Consider the following 15,897-nt stretch of genomic DNA (forward strand, 5'->3'; position numbering starts at 1 on the left):
GCCTGAGCCCTGTGTCTCTTGCAGGAGAAAATGCACAAGCTCTTGGAGGTATACGAGCGACTGGGTGGGGAGGAGGACATTGTCAACCCCGCCAATGAGCTGATCAAAGAGGGTCACATCCAGAAGCTGTCGGCCAAGAATGGCACGGCCCAGGACCGCCACCTTATCCTGGTGAGCCCACCTCCCAACCCCCAACCAGGCTACACTCAGGCCTACCCAGCTCCACCCCTGCCAAGAGTCACCTGTCTGGCAGCCTCCCTGCCCCTCACTCTGGCTGTCTCTATTACAGTTCAACAGCATGATCCTTTACTGTGTGCCCAAACTGCGTCTCATGGGCCAGAAGTTTAGTGTCCGGGAGAAAATGGACATTTCAGACCTCCAGGTGGGTGAGCATCTCCCTTTCTCTCCAATCCACTGGGAGGGTATAGAGTGATGGGGACACAGGCTATAGCCCCTGAAGCACTCACTGTTGTGCACCTGGCCACTGGCCTGCTTCTCTGAGCCTCTGTTCTGTCAATGACCCAGGCATGGCCAAACTGTCTTTGAGAGTGCCTTGGCCTGGTATCCTGGGCCATGTGGACCGGATCCCCTGTCCCTCTACTTGGCCCCTCTGCCGGGGCACTGTCAACCCTGTAGTCGCAGGATGAAAAATGACACCAAGACCTGGGCTGACCCATCCCCTGTGAGATCAGTGCTTAGGACCTCATTTAGACCTGAAGGCAAAGCTCGGGGTGAATGCTTAATCTCTGTCTACACTCTCTCCTCTCCCACACCACCTTGGAGCCCGAACATAGGTGCCCGTGCCCAAGATCCAGATGACCCGTTGTCCTTGCTGTCCCAGTCCCCTGAGCCTATCAATGTCTCCTGGCATGGGGGCTGCAGAAGCTGGAATCATTCCCCTCTCCTGTGGGGGAAGTCTCTGAATTAACGGGCACTCCAAAAATACTGGCTAAATCAAAGTATTTAATCAGTTCTAAAAAGTGAAGATTTGCCTTAGTGATACCAAAAAAATTCCTTCTTATCTTAAAATCCACTGAATCTAAATTTAAGAAATACCATTAAAAGTAACAATTGATGAGAGAAACCTTTTTTTTTTTTTTTTTTAGTGTTTATCTGTAAAAATAAAATCATTCTGTGTAATTAACTGGATGTGTTAAAGTAGAGGTTCTTAGCCTTGGTGTGTTTGGGAAACTCTTGCTCTGAGGCCCCACTAGAGATTCTGGGCAGGCCAGGGCCCTATCTCTTTAACTTGCAGGTCCTGATTCTGACAGAGGCTGGCCTGAGGGCCATATCCAGTCAAGGGCTGGGGCGTTGGAGAGATGAGAGACAGCTGCCCATAATAGACACCTGCAGATCTGAGACATCTGCCCATAGGTGCAGAGTGCTTGAGATTGGACTGGCTCTTTGAAGATTCCTATCCTTCTGTCAGACATCATGCCTGTGGATGCCTTGGTAGGGAAATGCTCAGGTTGTCCAGGGGCTGGCAGCCAACCTGCCAAGAATCCCAGGGGGCAGGCAGATTTGGCAGATGAGAGGTCCTAGATGGATTTGGCAGAACAGTCCCCCCTCCCACACAGACCTGCTCATGCAGAAGCCATCCTTCAACTGTGACCTTGAGCCGGGCACCCTCCCTGCAGTCTCGCTGGGTCTCGATGCCCCTTTCCTAGAAAAGACCTCCATGTCTGAGAGTATGACGCTGAAGTTTGGGCCCTGCTAAGCGAACGGCTGTTTTGTTTTGTTTTGTTCTTGCTCATTTGCCTTTAGGTACAGGATATTGTCAAGCCACATGCAGCCCACACATTCATCATAACGGGAAGGAAAAGGTCCCTGGAGCTGCAAACCCGGTAGGCTCAGCTGCCTCAGTGTCTGCTGCTGTGTGAATTGAGTGCCTTTGACATGAAATTTTAGCAGGTGGCTTCTTTTTCCAAACTGGGTAACCTAGAGATGTGTTTTTATTTATTCATTGTATTCACTTATTTGTCACTGAAAATGTAACAGTACTAAGGGGAAGTCAATGAAAATTAAACCTCTGCCCACCTATTCCTTGCCCTAGTGGACAGTCTTAACCATCTTTTAAACACCCTTCCAGAATTTCTGTGCTCAAGATGGCTTGTATAGCGTGTATAGCTTGTTCTGCATTTTGCTTTTTTCACTTAATTTATCAGAAATTATCTTATATCTGAGCACCATTTCCTAAAGCACTGTAATTCTCCCTTATGATCGTTGACCAGTTCTCACTGACAGGCACCTAGGCTCCTCCAGCATCTTGCTGTTGCAAAGGGCGCTGCAAGCAGCATCCTCACACCAGGTTTTGCACATATGTGTCATTATATCTGTCAGATGGATTCCTGAAGTAGAATTGCTAGCCATAGAGTAGCACATCTGCTTTAAAATTTGGTAGCTATTGTCGCACTAACCTATAAGGTGATGCCAGGCTTGTGCTCTGACTGGTGGCAGTGTGTGGGAGATTACTCCTCTCACTTCCACTAATGCCCTTTGTAATGATGCATTGTGGTCCCAGGAGGCATTGATTTACATCTGCCGCAGATATCTTTGCAGAGCGGTTGAGATTGGCCTGGCTCTGCATATGACACCTGCTCACACCTAGCCATACCTGGCCACATCTGGTCACACCTGACCCCACCTGACCCTGTGTGACCACACTTAACTCCATCTGGCCACACCTGACCTCATCTGGCTATGCCTGAGCCAACATGGCAACATTTGACTTCACCTGGGTACACCAGACACTACTGGCCACACCTGATCACACCTGGACACACCTGACCCCACCTGGGCACAGTGTTCTGGAGCCCTCGAGGCCAATCTTCCAAGCTTTGAGCTGCACTTGGAGGCAGTGAGCAGCTCAGGCAAGTGCTGCAGGGCTAAGAGGAATCAGTATCAAAGACTGAATTAATAAAATACTATTTCTGTTTTTCATAGGACAGAAGAGGAGAAGAAAGAGTGGATTCAGGTAAAGCTCCTAAAGTTTTAAAGTAACCAAATGACCATATTCTTGAGCAATATGGCCATTCCTGTTGAAGCAAGGGATTGGCTAGCTCAATAACTCTCAGGCATTGCCTACCTGTCTGTCTGCCTTGAAATAATGTAATGACTGCATTTATAAGCACCTTCAGACACCATAAGCCTTTCAATTCATTTGTTTGTTTGGCTCCACAGTAAATAAACAAACAAAGTTCCTGGAGGTGGCAGGCAGGGAGATGTTCTTACCCCAGGGGGTGGATCTCCACTGTCTGGTGGATCTAAAGGGAACTCACGTTGCCCTCTCTCTACAACAGGCGAGAGCAACAAGTCAAACAAGAAAAGCAGTGTGATTCAGTATAGAGTCTGTGCTTCTAGGGACTGGCTGGGTGGGGAGGCAGGCAGCATCCTGGGGCAACCAGAGCAAATTCAGCTCAGGACCGGCCATGGTGGGGATGCAGGAGACAGACAAGCCTATGAGGGCGAAGGTCAAGAGAGCTACAGCAAAGCCCAACATGGCCACAGCCAGGCCAAACACTGTTAGGAACTGTGGCTTCCAAAATTTATAGAACAGATATCTGGGTAAAAAGGGAAAAAGGAAATTTAAACAGAAATGAAATGGAAATGCTCATGCAGTAACTGGAAACACGGCCTCGAATCCACATCAAATGTTCTCAGAAAGTGTCCATCCTTGGCCTGGAGAGGGAACCTGACTCCTTGCAGTGTGGTACTGGGACCCCTGAGCTGAGGTGTGGGAACTTGGTTGGTAGTTGGTCATGTTCCCGAGCCTCATTTCCTCATCTCAGAGTAGGGCTTTTAATAACACTTGAGGTCATTGGTCAGGGGAAAACATGGTGACTACAGGACTCCGTCGTCAGGGACAGAGGCACCATGCTCTCCCTCCTACACGTGTGTGCTGAGGGCCCTTGTTTTCTGTGTTCTGGTTTCAGGTCATTGAGGCCACCATCGAGAAGCACAAACAGAACAGCCAGACCTTCAAGGCCTTCAGCAGCTCCTTGGGCCAGGATGAGGACCCTTCCCTCACTCCAGATCCCCCTGTGAGCACCAGAGCCCCTGGAGTTTGTGGGAGAGTGTCAGTGCCAAGCTGATTGAGAAGAGAAGGTTCGATAGTGAGACACCCAGTTGGAGGAATGCACAAGAGGCAGACATTGGAATGAAACAGCAGACACCAACTTTATTGCGCTGATTGCACTTCTGTTGCTTGAAATGCAGTTCTACTGGGAAGCGCAGTTCTATTGAGGGGAACGTGGTTTTGCATGCACTTCTTCTGCTCCCCTTGTTGTGATCCCCTTCTGCTCTCCAGGGATCCACATGGCTCCATACATAGCAGAATACAATAGTGGCATTCAGCCACACATGTGTGATACAATAAGCTGAGTTATGTTTACATATTTTAGGCACAGGCACCCTACTACAATAATGTCACGTTCTAAATCCAGGGTCCTATTCCTAGCTGCGGGCCTGGATCACAGCCAGACCTGGGACCATCCAGGCCTGAGACCCACAGAGGGATCTCCTGCCTGCTCACCTGGAGGGGCTGTGGCTGCAGGGAGTAGGTGTCCATTGCAGGCAGCCCAGGCCTGTTGCACAAGGGCTGGTGTCTGGGAGAAAAGTTGCCCCCTGCATTCCAAGCTCTCCTTATGCTCAGGACCAGGGGGCTTATGGGCAGGTGATGCACACTCACTGCCCACTCTCTACTGAGTGCCTGCATAGGGACCACTGTGATTCGAGGCTGGGTGCTCAGCACACAGGCAGATGGGAAGGAAGGATAGGCCTGGGTGAAGCTGCCACATGAGACATGGCGTCATTTCATGTGAAGCTTGGCACTGTGATCTCACCAGCGGGGCAGCTTGCTTTTCCCCATATGGAGACACCTGGGGTCTGGTGCAGTGGAGGAGTCAGGGCAGCAGCCTTCCCACTGGAGCCTTTCGAGGCCTCGGCTACTTCCCTTGTCTAGGCGCCAGAGTGAGGCTCTTTCTCTTCATGCTTCCCATCAGGGGTGTCCCTGAAGCTGAAGGATGCCCATCCTGGCCTGGCCCAGCAACCCAAGTCCCAGATCCCAAACCTGGCTGGCCTTCCCTGTAGCCTAACTGGGTCTTTGACGCACAGGCCACCTCATTGTTCACTTACTATATGCATCAAATTTACTTGATTTTTTTTTTCCTTTCTGGACTATTTTGGAATAAAAGTACATTGTTCCTGGGCAGGGAAAGTACTGTCCCCTGCCTTGAACGGAGGTGACCTGGAAACAAAACACCCAATTAGTGTGCCATTAAAGTCAGTACAGCACACTGAAGCCTGCTTGTAGAGGGCAGGCACAGAGCTTTCCACAAGGACATCTGAGGAAGGAACTAGAACCAGGGATGCCTCACTGCAGATGGTGTGATAGTCTTTCTCCACTCTGTGGTCAGACAGAGGGCCGGGGTGTTACCAGTATTGCACTGGACTTTAGCATGTGGCCATGAGATCTCCACTCATGCCAGCTATCTCTGTCCCTTTCAGATGGTGAGTGCCAGCTCTGAGGAGCCTGCAGTGGCAGCCGATGGTGGAGGGGGTACTGCAGGGGTGAGTGACCACTATGCAGGGGTGGGAGGTAGAAGGTTGGGTCAGACTAAGGTGGTCTGGAAGGTAAGGTCAGATAAGGGTGACGTGTGTGACCCAGGTCCCCACAATGATGACCTTAAGGCCTGTTAGTAGAAGGTTGGGAAGAGCCCACTGGGACACAAATGTCCATAACCTCAGGTGGGTGGAGGTCACAGCTGAGTTTTTCTGGAGACCTGAGCTCTTCACTTCATGTGAAATGTGCTGGATAGAATGTGAATTAAGGTGTGGTCCAGCCTTAGGAGGCTCAGTCATCCAGGGAGGTCAACCCTGTCAACTAGGAGTTCAGGTAGGTGGGCAGGGGTGCTGCCAGAAGAGCCTGCAGGGATGATATTAGGGAAGGCTTCTTGGAGGCAGCATCTGACCAGTTCATTGGGCCCAGGAGAATGGAAGGGGGAGTCTCACTGCTGGCATGGGTGGGTGAGTCCAGGAGAGTGGTTGTACCCCAAACCCCTACCCTGAGCCTGCTCTCTTCTCAGCCTGGGGCCGTGTAGGTGGAGAAGGTGCTGCTGGGCTCCTTTTTGGAATAGCTAGAAACATCATGAAAAGCAGCTTGTACACTCAAGTGTCAGGCATGTAACTGCCCTGAACAAATGACAGATGAGGCCTCCATAGTTCATTTGCATGGGCATGAGGTACTCACCAATATACTCCTCTGTCTCTTGCCAGCACAGGCATCTCTGAAAACATTTTTGACAATCCCCTGCATGGAGTGCTGCCTCCTATCCCAGACAGCTTGGCTAGGGAGCCAGGCTGGATTTCATGCAGGGTCCTCCACCATACAGCCCTCGGCCTAGGACAGGCCCTGGGGGGACATTGAGGGCCAAGTGACCCCATTCTTTGTCTGTCAGGTGCACTCTCCCTGGGTCAAGTCCATAGGTGGCTATAGATGGGCCTGAGTCCTGGATGCAAGGAAGTGGAACCTGAGGGCTGCAATGTCAGAAAGGCTAAGCTGGGGAGGACCTGACGCTAAGGCAGGGAGAGAGGAGCAGGAGGTGGGGCTGGTAGAGTGGGTGGGGACCCCCTCAGAGCACATTCTAGCTGGAAGGGACCTGAAGGCCACGTTTTAAATGTTTTGACCTGTGGAGTGAGGGCCTCCACAAATCTTCTCCCTCAACTGCACCTTCCCCTAGGCAGGGACATGAGAGAGAAGACATTTAGACACCTGCTGGTCACACCAGTGCCCCTCTGATGGATGAGAGGTTAGGTGTCTGCCTGGGCCAGGCTGTAGTCAGCAGACCTGCTGGGCAGCGATGGCCATGTTTGTCCAAGTGGACACACAGGCCGCCCCACCTTCTCCTGAACTGGGGCTTAGCCTTCCAAAGGCTTTGTGGCATCCCTGACTTGCTGGATGCTTGGGATCACAACTCAAGTTTCAGGTCTTCTTGTCCCTGTCCCTTTACTCACCCAAAGTCAGGCTGGGCCCCACGACGAATAAACAGCAACAGATGCGCTGACCAGGCCCTGGAACATGTGGCCTGGCTGGGTTTTCTCATTGGTGTCTCCTGTGAGCAGAGATTTTGGTGGACCTGGGGCAACTCAGTGTATGTCCAGTTCTGGCCTTGCACGGCAAGACTTAGTCGTGCTAGTGGACATTCATGAAAGACACCCAAAAGTGGGTTTTAATTCTGACACCAAAAAGAGTGATCTATGCTACAATATGCCAGATGTAAGATTTTTCTTAGCATATTTGAAGAGGAAAAGCAAATCTGTGGGGTGCTGGTCTGATTACCTGGTGTCCTCAGATGCACAGTTCCTGTAAGCCCCTCTCTCCTAAAAGAAGCTAAGCGACACCCAGGAAGTTCTGCAAGGCGGGCTTGCACAATCCATAGACTTCCCATTCTGCTAGCCGCATCACTCTTAACAGAAGCACAGAAATATCAGATTGCAACCACCCTTCCTCTCTGGGCTCAGACCCACCATGGCGACAAGGAGACCCCTCCTTGGTTCTGAGCAAACTCCCACTCCAACACCCTATACAACCTGGGTGTGCACAAAGCTGGTGCTGCCCTCCACCCACACCCATCCACTGGAGCTCCTTTACAGAATTGCCTGCAGAGGCAGAGAGCTGGGCCTGAGAACACACCCGTAGAATCCGAGGATAACTGTGTGACTCTATCTTCAATGCTGGCTGTACCCAATTCTTACTGAACATTCCTCCTATTTCCCTGTTATGTAACCAAATTTGCTGAAGAGAAATTACTAAGTGAAACAGCCCCTGGGCCCAGCAGTGACTTCCTTCCAGGTCTGCCCTGGCATTTTTCAGGATGCTTTAAGAGGACTCACTAGGCCGTGACCATGGAAGCCAGAGCTGCACCTCCCTGGGAAGATGTGGCCCAGGCCTTTCTGTGTCTTGACATCCAAACGGGAAAACTGAGGGTCTCCCTTTGGTTGTCCTGTCAGATATCCTCATCCAAAAAGAAACAGTGGTTAACCAGGAAAACCTGTGCCTTAGACACGTGGGCTCCCTGCCCCTTAGCCACCTTGTCATCTGCCATCTGCCAATCCCACTGGACCTTGGTGTCAGGAACTGCCTTCAGGGATTGCCTCAAGGGTCTGCAACAGTGGCCATGGTGCTCAGCACCAAGGAAGCTGGCATTGGGTCAGGATTCCAGTCTGAGCACGTGGCTTAGCTCAGCTACTGCCATTTTCCATGGGAAGACTTGCCCGGCAAAGGAAACCGGGTGGGATGTTCTGCCAAACTCCACCTCCAAGCTGCTCTGCTTTGGGAACTGCCCTCTATCCCTCTGGCCGGGATGGGTTCCCCACTGGCTGTCAGAGGCCGCACTCTTGGACACACACCCTGGCTCCACCATCCCATGTGGGTTAGCCCTGTCCCCCATATCTCAGGGACACCTTTTTGGCCCCTACAGCCTCCCTGTGTTCTCAGGAGCTGTGCAACACTGCCAACGGGGGCCTGAGAGCTTCGGTTCTGCCCTTAGGCCAAGGTGCATATCTGGGTTCACAGGCAAGACAGCTGGTCTAGCCACCCTATTGTTGACCACTCCCCCCTCCTGCGCCCTCAGAGTCTTCACTTGGATAACAGGAACAGCAAGGGTACCCTGTGGTGGAGGGTGGGGGCTGCCTAGCCATGGCAGATCCCCTGGATGGACTGTCTCTCCTCAACCTCCCCTCCCTGGGCCATGCGCCCCTCCCCTCCCCTCTCTGTGACCCTCTCTGTGACACCTATTTTCCCCCTGGCAGGGCCCTACAGTCCTGAGCTCCATGGAATAAACTGAGAGGGGCCCCAGGGCTGTCTTACCTCCAATGTCCACGGGGAAGGGGGTCATGAGACAAAGAAGAAGCTGGGGCCTTGGGCAAAGCAATCGTCCCCATCACCCACAGAGGAACAAGCCTCTGGGCTTCTCATGCCAGGCTGGTGCAGGCCTCACAGTGGTGGGGCCCACCAGCAGAGGTGGGGCAGACAGTTAGTGGAAACCACACAACTGGGAAGTATAGGCTGGAATTTGTGCCAAGATGTTGGTATTAGTCAGCTTGGGCTGCTGTAACAAAATACCACAGACAAGGGGACTTAGACCATAGATATTTATTCTCTCAGTTGGAAGTCCACTCTTCAGTCCCAGAAGCATGCTCTCACAGACATGAGGGTGAACTGAGTGCATGCCCCTGAGTGTCTGGTGTGGAGCAAATGCCAAGCTCCAGGACCCAATGAACAGAGCGTGAGAGTGAGGGCCTCGCAGCCAGGTGCTCGATGCAGACACTCCAGTCCCTGATTTTAGGCCTCAGTGCCGATCAGCCGCTGTCTCCCACAACATGGACTCTGGCTGCTATCTTCTCAGATGCACTAGGTTAAGTCACTGGCCTCAGCACAGGGCCAATCATCACAGACATGGAGTTCTGGATCCACTTAGAATCTCCTTCCATGTGACAGCAGGATGGCATCTGAGAAAGAGGGCTGGGCAGTCTGTGGCCAACAGGGATCCTGCTTCATTTCCTTGACCACGTCCAGCGTTTTTGTCCTACGTGTGCATTGCCTGTGTATTACACAGCCACCCCTCCACACATGCCTGTCGCCATTTGCCTCCTGTAGCTTGAGCCCAGGAGAGGGTCCTCTAAGACGAAGCGTGACAAGGAAAAACAGGGTTGCAGGAGCTGCGGTGAGACCTTCAACTCCATCACCAAGAGGAAGCACCACTGCAAGCTGTGTGGGGCGGTGAGTCTGGGCAGGAGGAGGCTGGCCCTGAGCAATCCATGTTCTTGGTACCTCCTCCCAGTTTTCTTTCTGTACATGCACACCCCCAGAGCTTGGGCCCTCCAGTCTCGGGGTCTCTGCTCTCCAGCAAGGTTTCCAGCCTCCATGGCCTGCAGAGAAACCCTTTGCCTTCACCTGCAGTGTTCTGTCTCTCCGGGCCCTGTGGCCTTTCCAGCCTCTTCCAATACAGTCTTCTGTCCCTGGGAGGTAGAGTCACAGGTCCCCTCTGTCTGGCAGGTCATCTGTGGGAAATGCTCCGAGTTCAAGGCTGAGAATGGCAGGCAGAGCCGAGTCTGCCGTGATTGTTTCCCGACTCAGCTGGCGGTCCCTGTAAGCTCCAGCCCTGAGGCCCCCTCGGAGCCCAAGCAGAGCATAGAGGTGGGTATCCTCTGAGCCTCCTAGACACGAGCTCTCCACCCGGGCACCCTCTTCAGACAGTGCTCCTAAAGTTGTCGGCTTCCCTGAAATCAGGACTGATCAGCTCCACAGCGGCCTGTGGACCCCATGGAGTCAATCAGGCCAATGGAATGCCTAATATCAGCTGTGTGTGTGTTGGGCTTCTTAGGGTCTGGTCACAACTGAGAGCTTGGGAGCCATTTGCACCCAGGAATCGGACAGTCAGCTCAGGCTGTGACAAATACTACAGGCAGAAATTTATTATCTCACAGTCCTGGAGTCCAAGATCAAGGTGTGGGCAGTGTTGATTTCTCCTGAGACCTTCTCCCTGGCTTGCAGATGGTCGTCTTCTCCCTGTGTCCACTCATGGTCATCCCTCTGTGCATGTGTGTGTCCTGATTTAATAAGGACATGAGTCATACTGGATTAAGGTCCACCTAGTGACCTCATTTTGACTTAATTACCTCCTTAGAGGTCCTATTTCCAAACACAGTCACATGGGGTTAGGGCTGCAACGCATGGATTTGGGGACACATGATTCAGCCCATAGCAGATGGGAACAAGTGTCAACTTCACTCATGGTCACTCTGATTGGAGATCTGGAGGGGAGATGTTGCCCATGCCTCACAGGAGTTGTCAGGGGTGGGGAATATGGGGAGCAGCCCCCTTCTTCTTCACCTCCTTGCCTCCTGAGGATGGCCACTGCTTTCCTGGCATCCTTCAAGGGCACAGTTCCTATTTTATGGGGTGACAAGAAAGTTAGAAAAGAGAAAATGTAGCTTTCCAAAAAAGTGCATTTTTCCATTCTCTCCACATAACACAGCCTATGATTCTAAAGCCAGACACACCCAGGGGTCTCTTAGAAAGCTGCTTATAATGTCAGCTTCCCTCCCCAAATGTTGCAGGGTGGTGGCCCGAGCATTGCCTCAGTGTCTATTTTAAAGGTCAAATTCATAAGTATGTTAGAACCGAGTATAGAACCATTTCAACAGAGAAGCCCCTGTCACGGCCCTGCACTTTCAATACTGAGTGTCTGGAAGACCCAGGTCTGAGCAGGGACCAGCTCTGCCAGGTATGTCTGAGGTGCTTCCAAATGGCTCAGGGATCGTGTCCATCCTGATTGCTCTAAACACATCAGAGAGAGGCAAGGATGTGTGGGGTATGTGTGTCATGCATGGTGTGTGTGTGCATGTGTGTGTGTGTATGTGTGTGTGTGTGTGGTATATTGAGTGTGCGTGAACAACTGAATCACAGCCCTTCCCCAGTAAGCCGTACTCTGGCTCCTGTTGTTCTATTTTTTCTGTTTTATATCTGTCCTGACCCCACTGGTGGCCTCATTCCCTAGGGGATCCAGCCCAATCCAAGTGGCAGTGACACTGGGGAGAGGTCAGCTGGCCCCGGCCCTTGACCAGTTTGTCTCCCCCTCCCCTTTCATCCCCTGGAGGTGGTCCCGGCCCACCCCATGAGAGTGACACCTGCAAGGAGATTACACCTGACCCAACTACTGTGTCCCCAGAAGTCAGCCTCTGTGGACCCCCTGCCCAACCTGCTCTGTGGCCCTCTGTGGGTATCAGACAGTGGCTCAAACTGGAGTGAGGTGTGGGCCACCATCCCCACATCAGACAACCTGGAACTGGTGCTGCACCAGCAGGCAAGCAACCAGATACGTCCCCTGTCCACTGGGTCATGCTGGGGGTCTGCCTGTTCCTGCAGGCCACAGCCTCAGGCCCACATGCCCAGAGAGCCTGGGCCTAGCCACCCAGGACCAATCCCTTGCAGGTGGCTCACATTACCCTGGGGCTTCAGTTTGCCAGCCACCCAGAATCATTCCTCTGTTGCCCACATGCAGGCAATGGTATTTAGTGATGCCAGGACTCCAAAGGGTGGAGTGCTGACTCTTTTCTCCTTTGCTTCAGGACAGCAGGCTGCCAAGCACCATCCCCCTTTCTGGCTGCACAGTGAGTGTGCCAGACCTGGCAGAGAGGCTGGACGCTGGGCACGTGTGGCAGCTGCAGCAGGCCCAGCAGTCCTTGTACCTGAGTGCCCCATCGGCTGAGCTGCAGCAGCAGTGGCTGGAGGTCCTGAACATGGCTGCCTGCAGGGACCTGACCCAGGCCAGCCCAGGAACCCCAAAGTCCCAGGCTCCAGCAGGCCCGTGAGCTAAATCTTGGCCGCCACGGCAGGGCCTGTGCTCTCACCTGGGAAGTGGCCATGGAGGCCACATGTAAATGTGAAGAGTGCCCTGACTACTGAGGGGCCATCATCCCTCAGGACACTTGGCCCTGGAGGGTCCCTCTGCTTCAGAGATGAAGAAACTGGGGCGCAGAAAGGGGTGGCCACCTGTCCAGGGTCACCAAACACATCTGAGCCTCTGCCCTCAGGCTCAGCAGTGTGGCTTGGCATGGGATACAGGGCAACTGCCAAGTAAACCCTGTCTGTGTGGCTGTGTGGGGGCTCTGGAAAGCAGAAGGAGTTTCGTGGATGGTGCTTAGGGACACCTCATGGACGTCTGAAGTCTTGCCATCCCTCCAGCCACTGTCCTTTTGTCTACACTGCATGAGCTGAGCCACGACCAGCCACCCAACTCCACCTCCACCTCTGCCAACTCCTGGCTGCCAGACACCCCACTACCCCCATGTTGCCTTGCAGCCCACCATACTGTGCAAAGCTACTCACAGGAGAGGGTGAGTGGTGAGCCTGGACCAACCAAGTGGGACTTGAGATTCCTGAATAACCTCACTGAGAAACTCCATGGGAGGCCCACACCAGGGTCACATGAGGGCCTGAGAGTTGTGCCTGTCTCCTCTGCTGGGTGGCCGGCAATGCCTCTCTGTGTAAATAAACATTGGTAGCCAACAGATGGGCACAGTCTTGTGGTGGGGCTCCCATAGGTGGGTCGACTGGTAGTTGAGTCGGGGATGAGGGTGACAGATGGGCACAGTGACTCTGGCCTGTGGAGTGTTAAGTCCAAGCATCTGTGAAGGTCCCAGGATGAAAGGGCATCTGATGGCTGGGCCTCAGACCAGATGCGACACCTGGAGAACTGCTCTGCATCTCTGGTCGGTCATGCTAGTGAGATAGACAGGGCCATGTATCCTATAGAAACAGCATAAGGTTCACAAAGAAGTTAGGAAGGTCATGGGGTGAGGGTGAGAGGGCTGTGGTGCTATTTGCATCAGAGCCCAGAGGCCTCAGGAGAGAGAGGAGGAATTTAGGGATTGATGACCAAAGGGTGTCCAGTCCCTAGAGACCCCCCCATTTCTCTAACATCTACATGGCACCCTAGGGGGATGCCTGTCACTGCCTAACCATGGTCAGAGTTTCAGAACACTTACCTGAGGAATTGAGAGGGCCAGCATAGAAGCTAGAAATGGGCTTCTGGTCATTAGTGAGTTGGGAGGAGGGCACAGGTGAGGTAGGGGCCCAGGTAAGATAGGCAGGAAACAGATGAGGTGGGCAGAGCTTAAATGAGCTTATGCTTGAGGCAGTGCTACCTACCTAGCTATGTTTGGATGCTGTTGCAGCTCTCTACCTGCTGTACATCTGAGCCTCAGGCCTGAGTCTGTGAGCATTCGTCACCCTGCAGTGGGTATTCTGGCCCCAGTTGACATCAAGGACTTGCTCAGCAGGAGCGGGGAGGCCAGCCCCTTCCAGCCTGCATGGGTCCCTGGCCAAGATTCTGCAAATACAGGAAACACAACAAAGCCCCACACAGATTGGGGCAGGGACAGTGGGTGACTGAGGCCCACACTATGCCAATCTCACTATAACCCCAGGATGTTCTCACTTAACAGCTAAGGATACTGAGTCACAGAGAGGAGGCCATGAGAGTCCCACAGCTCCAGACTGGGAAGCCAAAATTAACCCACTGGGCATGGCAGCACTTGGCTTGGGTTTGGGAGGTAACATGGGCACCACTACCGGAGGTCCTCATGGCAGGTCTCCCAGCAAGCTCTCGGCACCAGAGCAGCCTGCTCATTTCCCCCACCCCCACCACCACGCCATGCATGCAATGATCTCAGGGGAATGTTTTCCTCCAGGACATGGGAGGGCAGATGGGTGAGGCCTCCTACCCCCATAGTTCTGGATCCACCAGAATGTTTTATTCCCTCAAAGTCCATAGAGTCTGTCCACCTGGGGCCAGCCTTAAGGGGAGAGAGGGTTGGTCAAGAGGCATTCCCATGGGAAACATCTTCAGGGGCTGTGACTATAGCAGGATGAGGAAAGATGCCTTTCTACCAATTTTGGACAGTGCTGGGCCCTGAGCTGCCATGGATCTTGTGGGGAGACATTAAGAAGGAACTGTGTAGCCTCAAGAAATAGTGCCTGGGTTTGGGAGGAATAGAAGCAGGGAAGGGGAAAGAGGTACAACAGGGGCCAGAGGTCCCTGGGAGTTCCCTCTCCCCAGGACTCCCCAAGGCAGGTGTCCCAAGAACAGTGCCCAGGCCAGAGCAGGACCATCAAAGTCTGGAAGGATCAGTGGGAGGAGCACTGCAGGCTAGGGGAGGGCAGGGCCTCGAGTGGGGTCTCCACAGGGCCTCTCCTTTGGCATTGCTCTAGGGAGCAGGAGCCACAGGGGAAGAAGGGACTGTGAGTACTGGGATAGGCGTGGGGCTGCAATGGGGATGGTCGAAGCTGAGTTGGAAACAGGGCCCCACGTCCACAGTGGGTGTTGACACAGACACTTGCAGTGGGCAACCAGAGGCTGGCACCAGTTGTTCCCACTCAGGGACCTGTGTGGCTGGAGCCACACAGTTTTCCAAGAGATGAAAGAAATGCAGATGTTCTTATGAAATATCCTGATGAATATTAGCAACTATTTCAGAATGTGAAATCTTGGGGTGAGCTGCCAGTACGCAGCTAGGAAGTAGAAACAGCCAAGATCTGAACTCATTTTGGCCACAGGCTGTCATCCTCACTTTTTCCAGACGTGGAAGCTGAGGCCCAGAGAGGTAGCAAAGAGCTTCAGCCACAAAAACCTCTGTGCTGCACCCCTTGTGAGCTGGCCTTCCTAGTCTGTCTCCAGGGACCCCTGGCTGAAGGTATCTGCCCAAAACAGGGCTGTGAGGATCAGGCTGCCTATCAGGGGGCTCTACACACTTCCCACCCCATCAGGGCTCACTTGTGCTGCACTCACAGGAGTCTGGGACCTGAGGCAGGGGACTTCTGTGCTCCAAGGGGCTGCTGCCTGCCCAGCCTGCAGGCCAGAGTATCCTGGTAGCAGTCCCAGGGGCTGTGTTTAGAGCATGGTGCACACCTGAGCGGAAGAGTTTCCATAGGAGCTAGAGAAAAAAGAAAGGAGAAAATGGGTCAATGAGTGAATGGGGGCTTCTTGGTAGAGGTTGGTGATTGGAGCCCAGGCCCCTACTGTAGGTACCAGGGGGCTGCTGACTGCTCTGCCAGGGGAAAACATATTCTTACTAGGCTATCCATGTTCTCCGCAATCCCGAGAAGAGAAAGGAGCCAGTGTCCACACAGACTTGCCGTGGCCAGATGCCTGGCCCAGCCACACAGTGAAAAGAATTACAACCCAGAGAGTATCTTAGCAGTACTGAAACTGAGGCCCAGAGAGGAATATACACTTGCCCAAGATCATACAATGAGTTAGGGACCCAGCAGGAGTCACTTATCCATTCTTCATTCATTTGTTCATGCAGCATCCACTGTTAGCACACTGCTTGTGT

The 15,897-nt window shown here is 53.0% G+C and overlaps 1 protein-coding gene across 6 annotated transcripts in view; it reads left to right on the forward strand.

The window, feature by feature from the left end:
- Positions 1-13,069, forward strand: part of FGD3 (FYVE, RhoGEF and PH domain containing 3) — a 38,426-nt gene extending 25,357 nt beyond the window's left edge. For 3 of the 6 annotated variants that reach the window (XM_039888453.1, XM_039888452.1, XM_039888454.1), the window contains exons 9-17: positions 25-171; positions 290-382; positions 1,765-1,844; positions 2,944-2,974; positions 3,933-4,040; positions 5,506-5,568; positions 9,656-9,778; positions 10,055-10,195; positions 12,130-13,069. In XM_039888453.1, coding sequence (XP_039744387.1) covers positions 25-171; positions 290-382; positions 1,765-1,844; positions 2,944-2,974; positions 3,933-4,040; positions 5,506-5,568; positions 9,656-9,778; positions 10,055-10,195; positions 12,130-12,372 — 1,029 coding nt within the window. In that variant the 3' untranslated portion in view covers positions 12,373-13,069. Of the gene's footprint in view, positions 1-24; positions 172-289; positions 383-1,764; positions 1,845-2,943; positions 2,975-3,932; positions 4,041-5,380; positions 5,384-5,505; positions 5,569-9,655; positions 9,779-10,054; positions 10,196-11,729; positions 11,897-12,129 lie in introns of all 6 variants that reach the window. The other 3 variants (XM_039888457.1, XM_039888455.1, XM_039888456.1) reach the window with 3 other exon arrangements.
- Positions 13,070-15,897: the final 2,828 nt, after the last annotated feature.

This window comes from Pteropus medius, unplaced genomic scaffold (genome assembly GCF_902729225.1).
Source record: "Pteropus medius unplaced genomic scaffold, Ma_sr-lr_union100, whole genome shotgun sequence".
NCBI lineage: Eukaryota > Metazoa > Chordata > Mammalia > Chiroptera > Pteropodidae > Pteropus > Pteropus medius.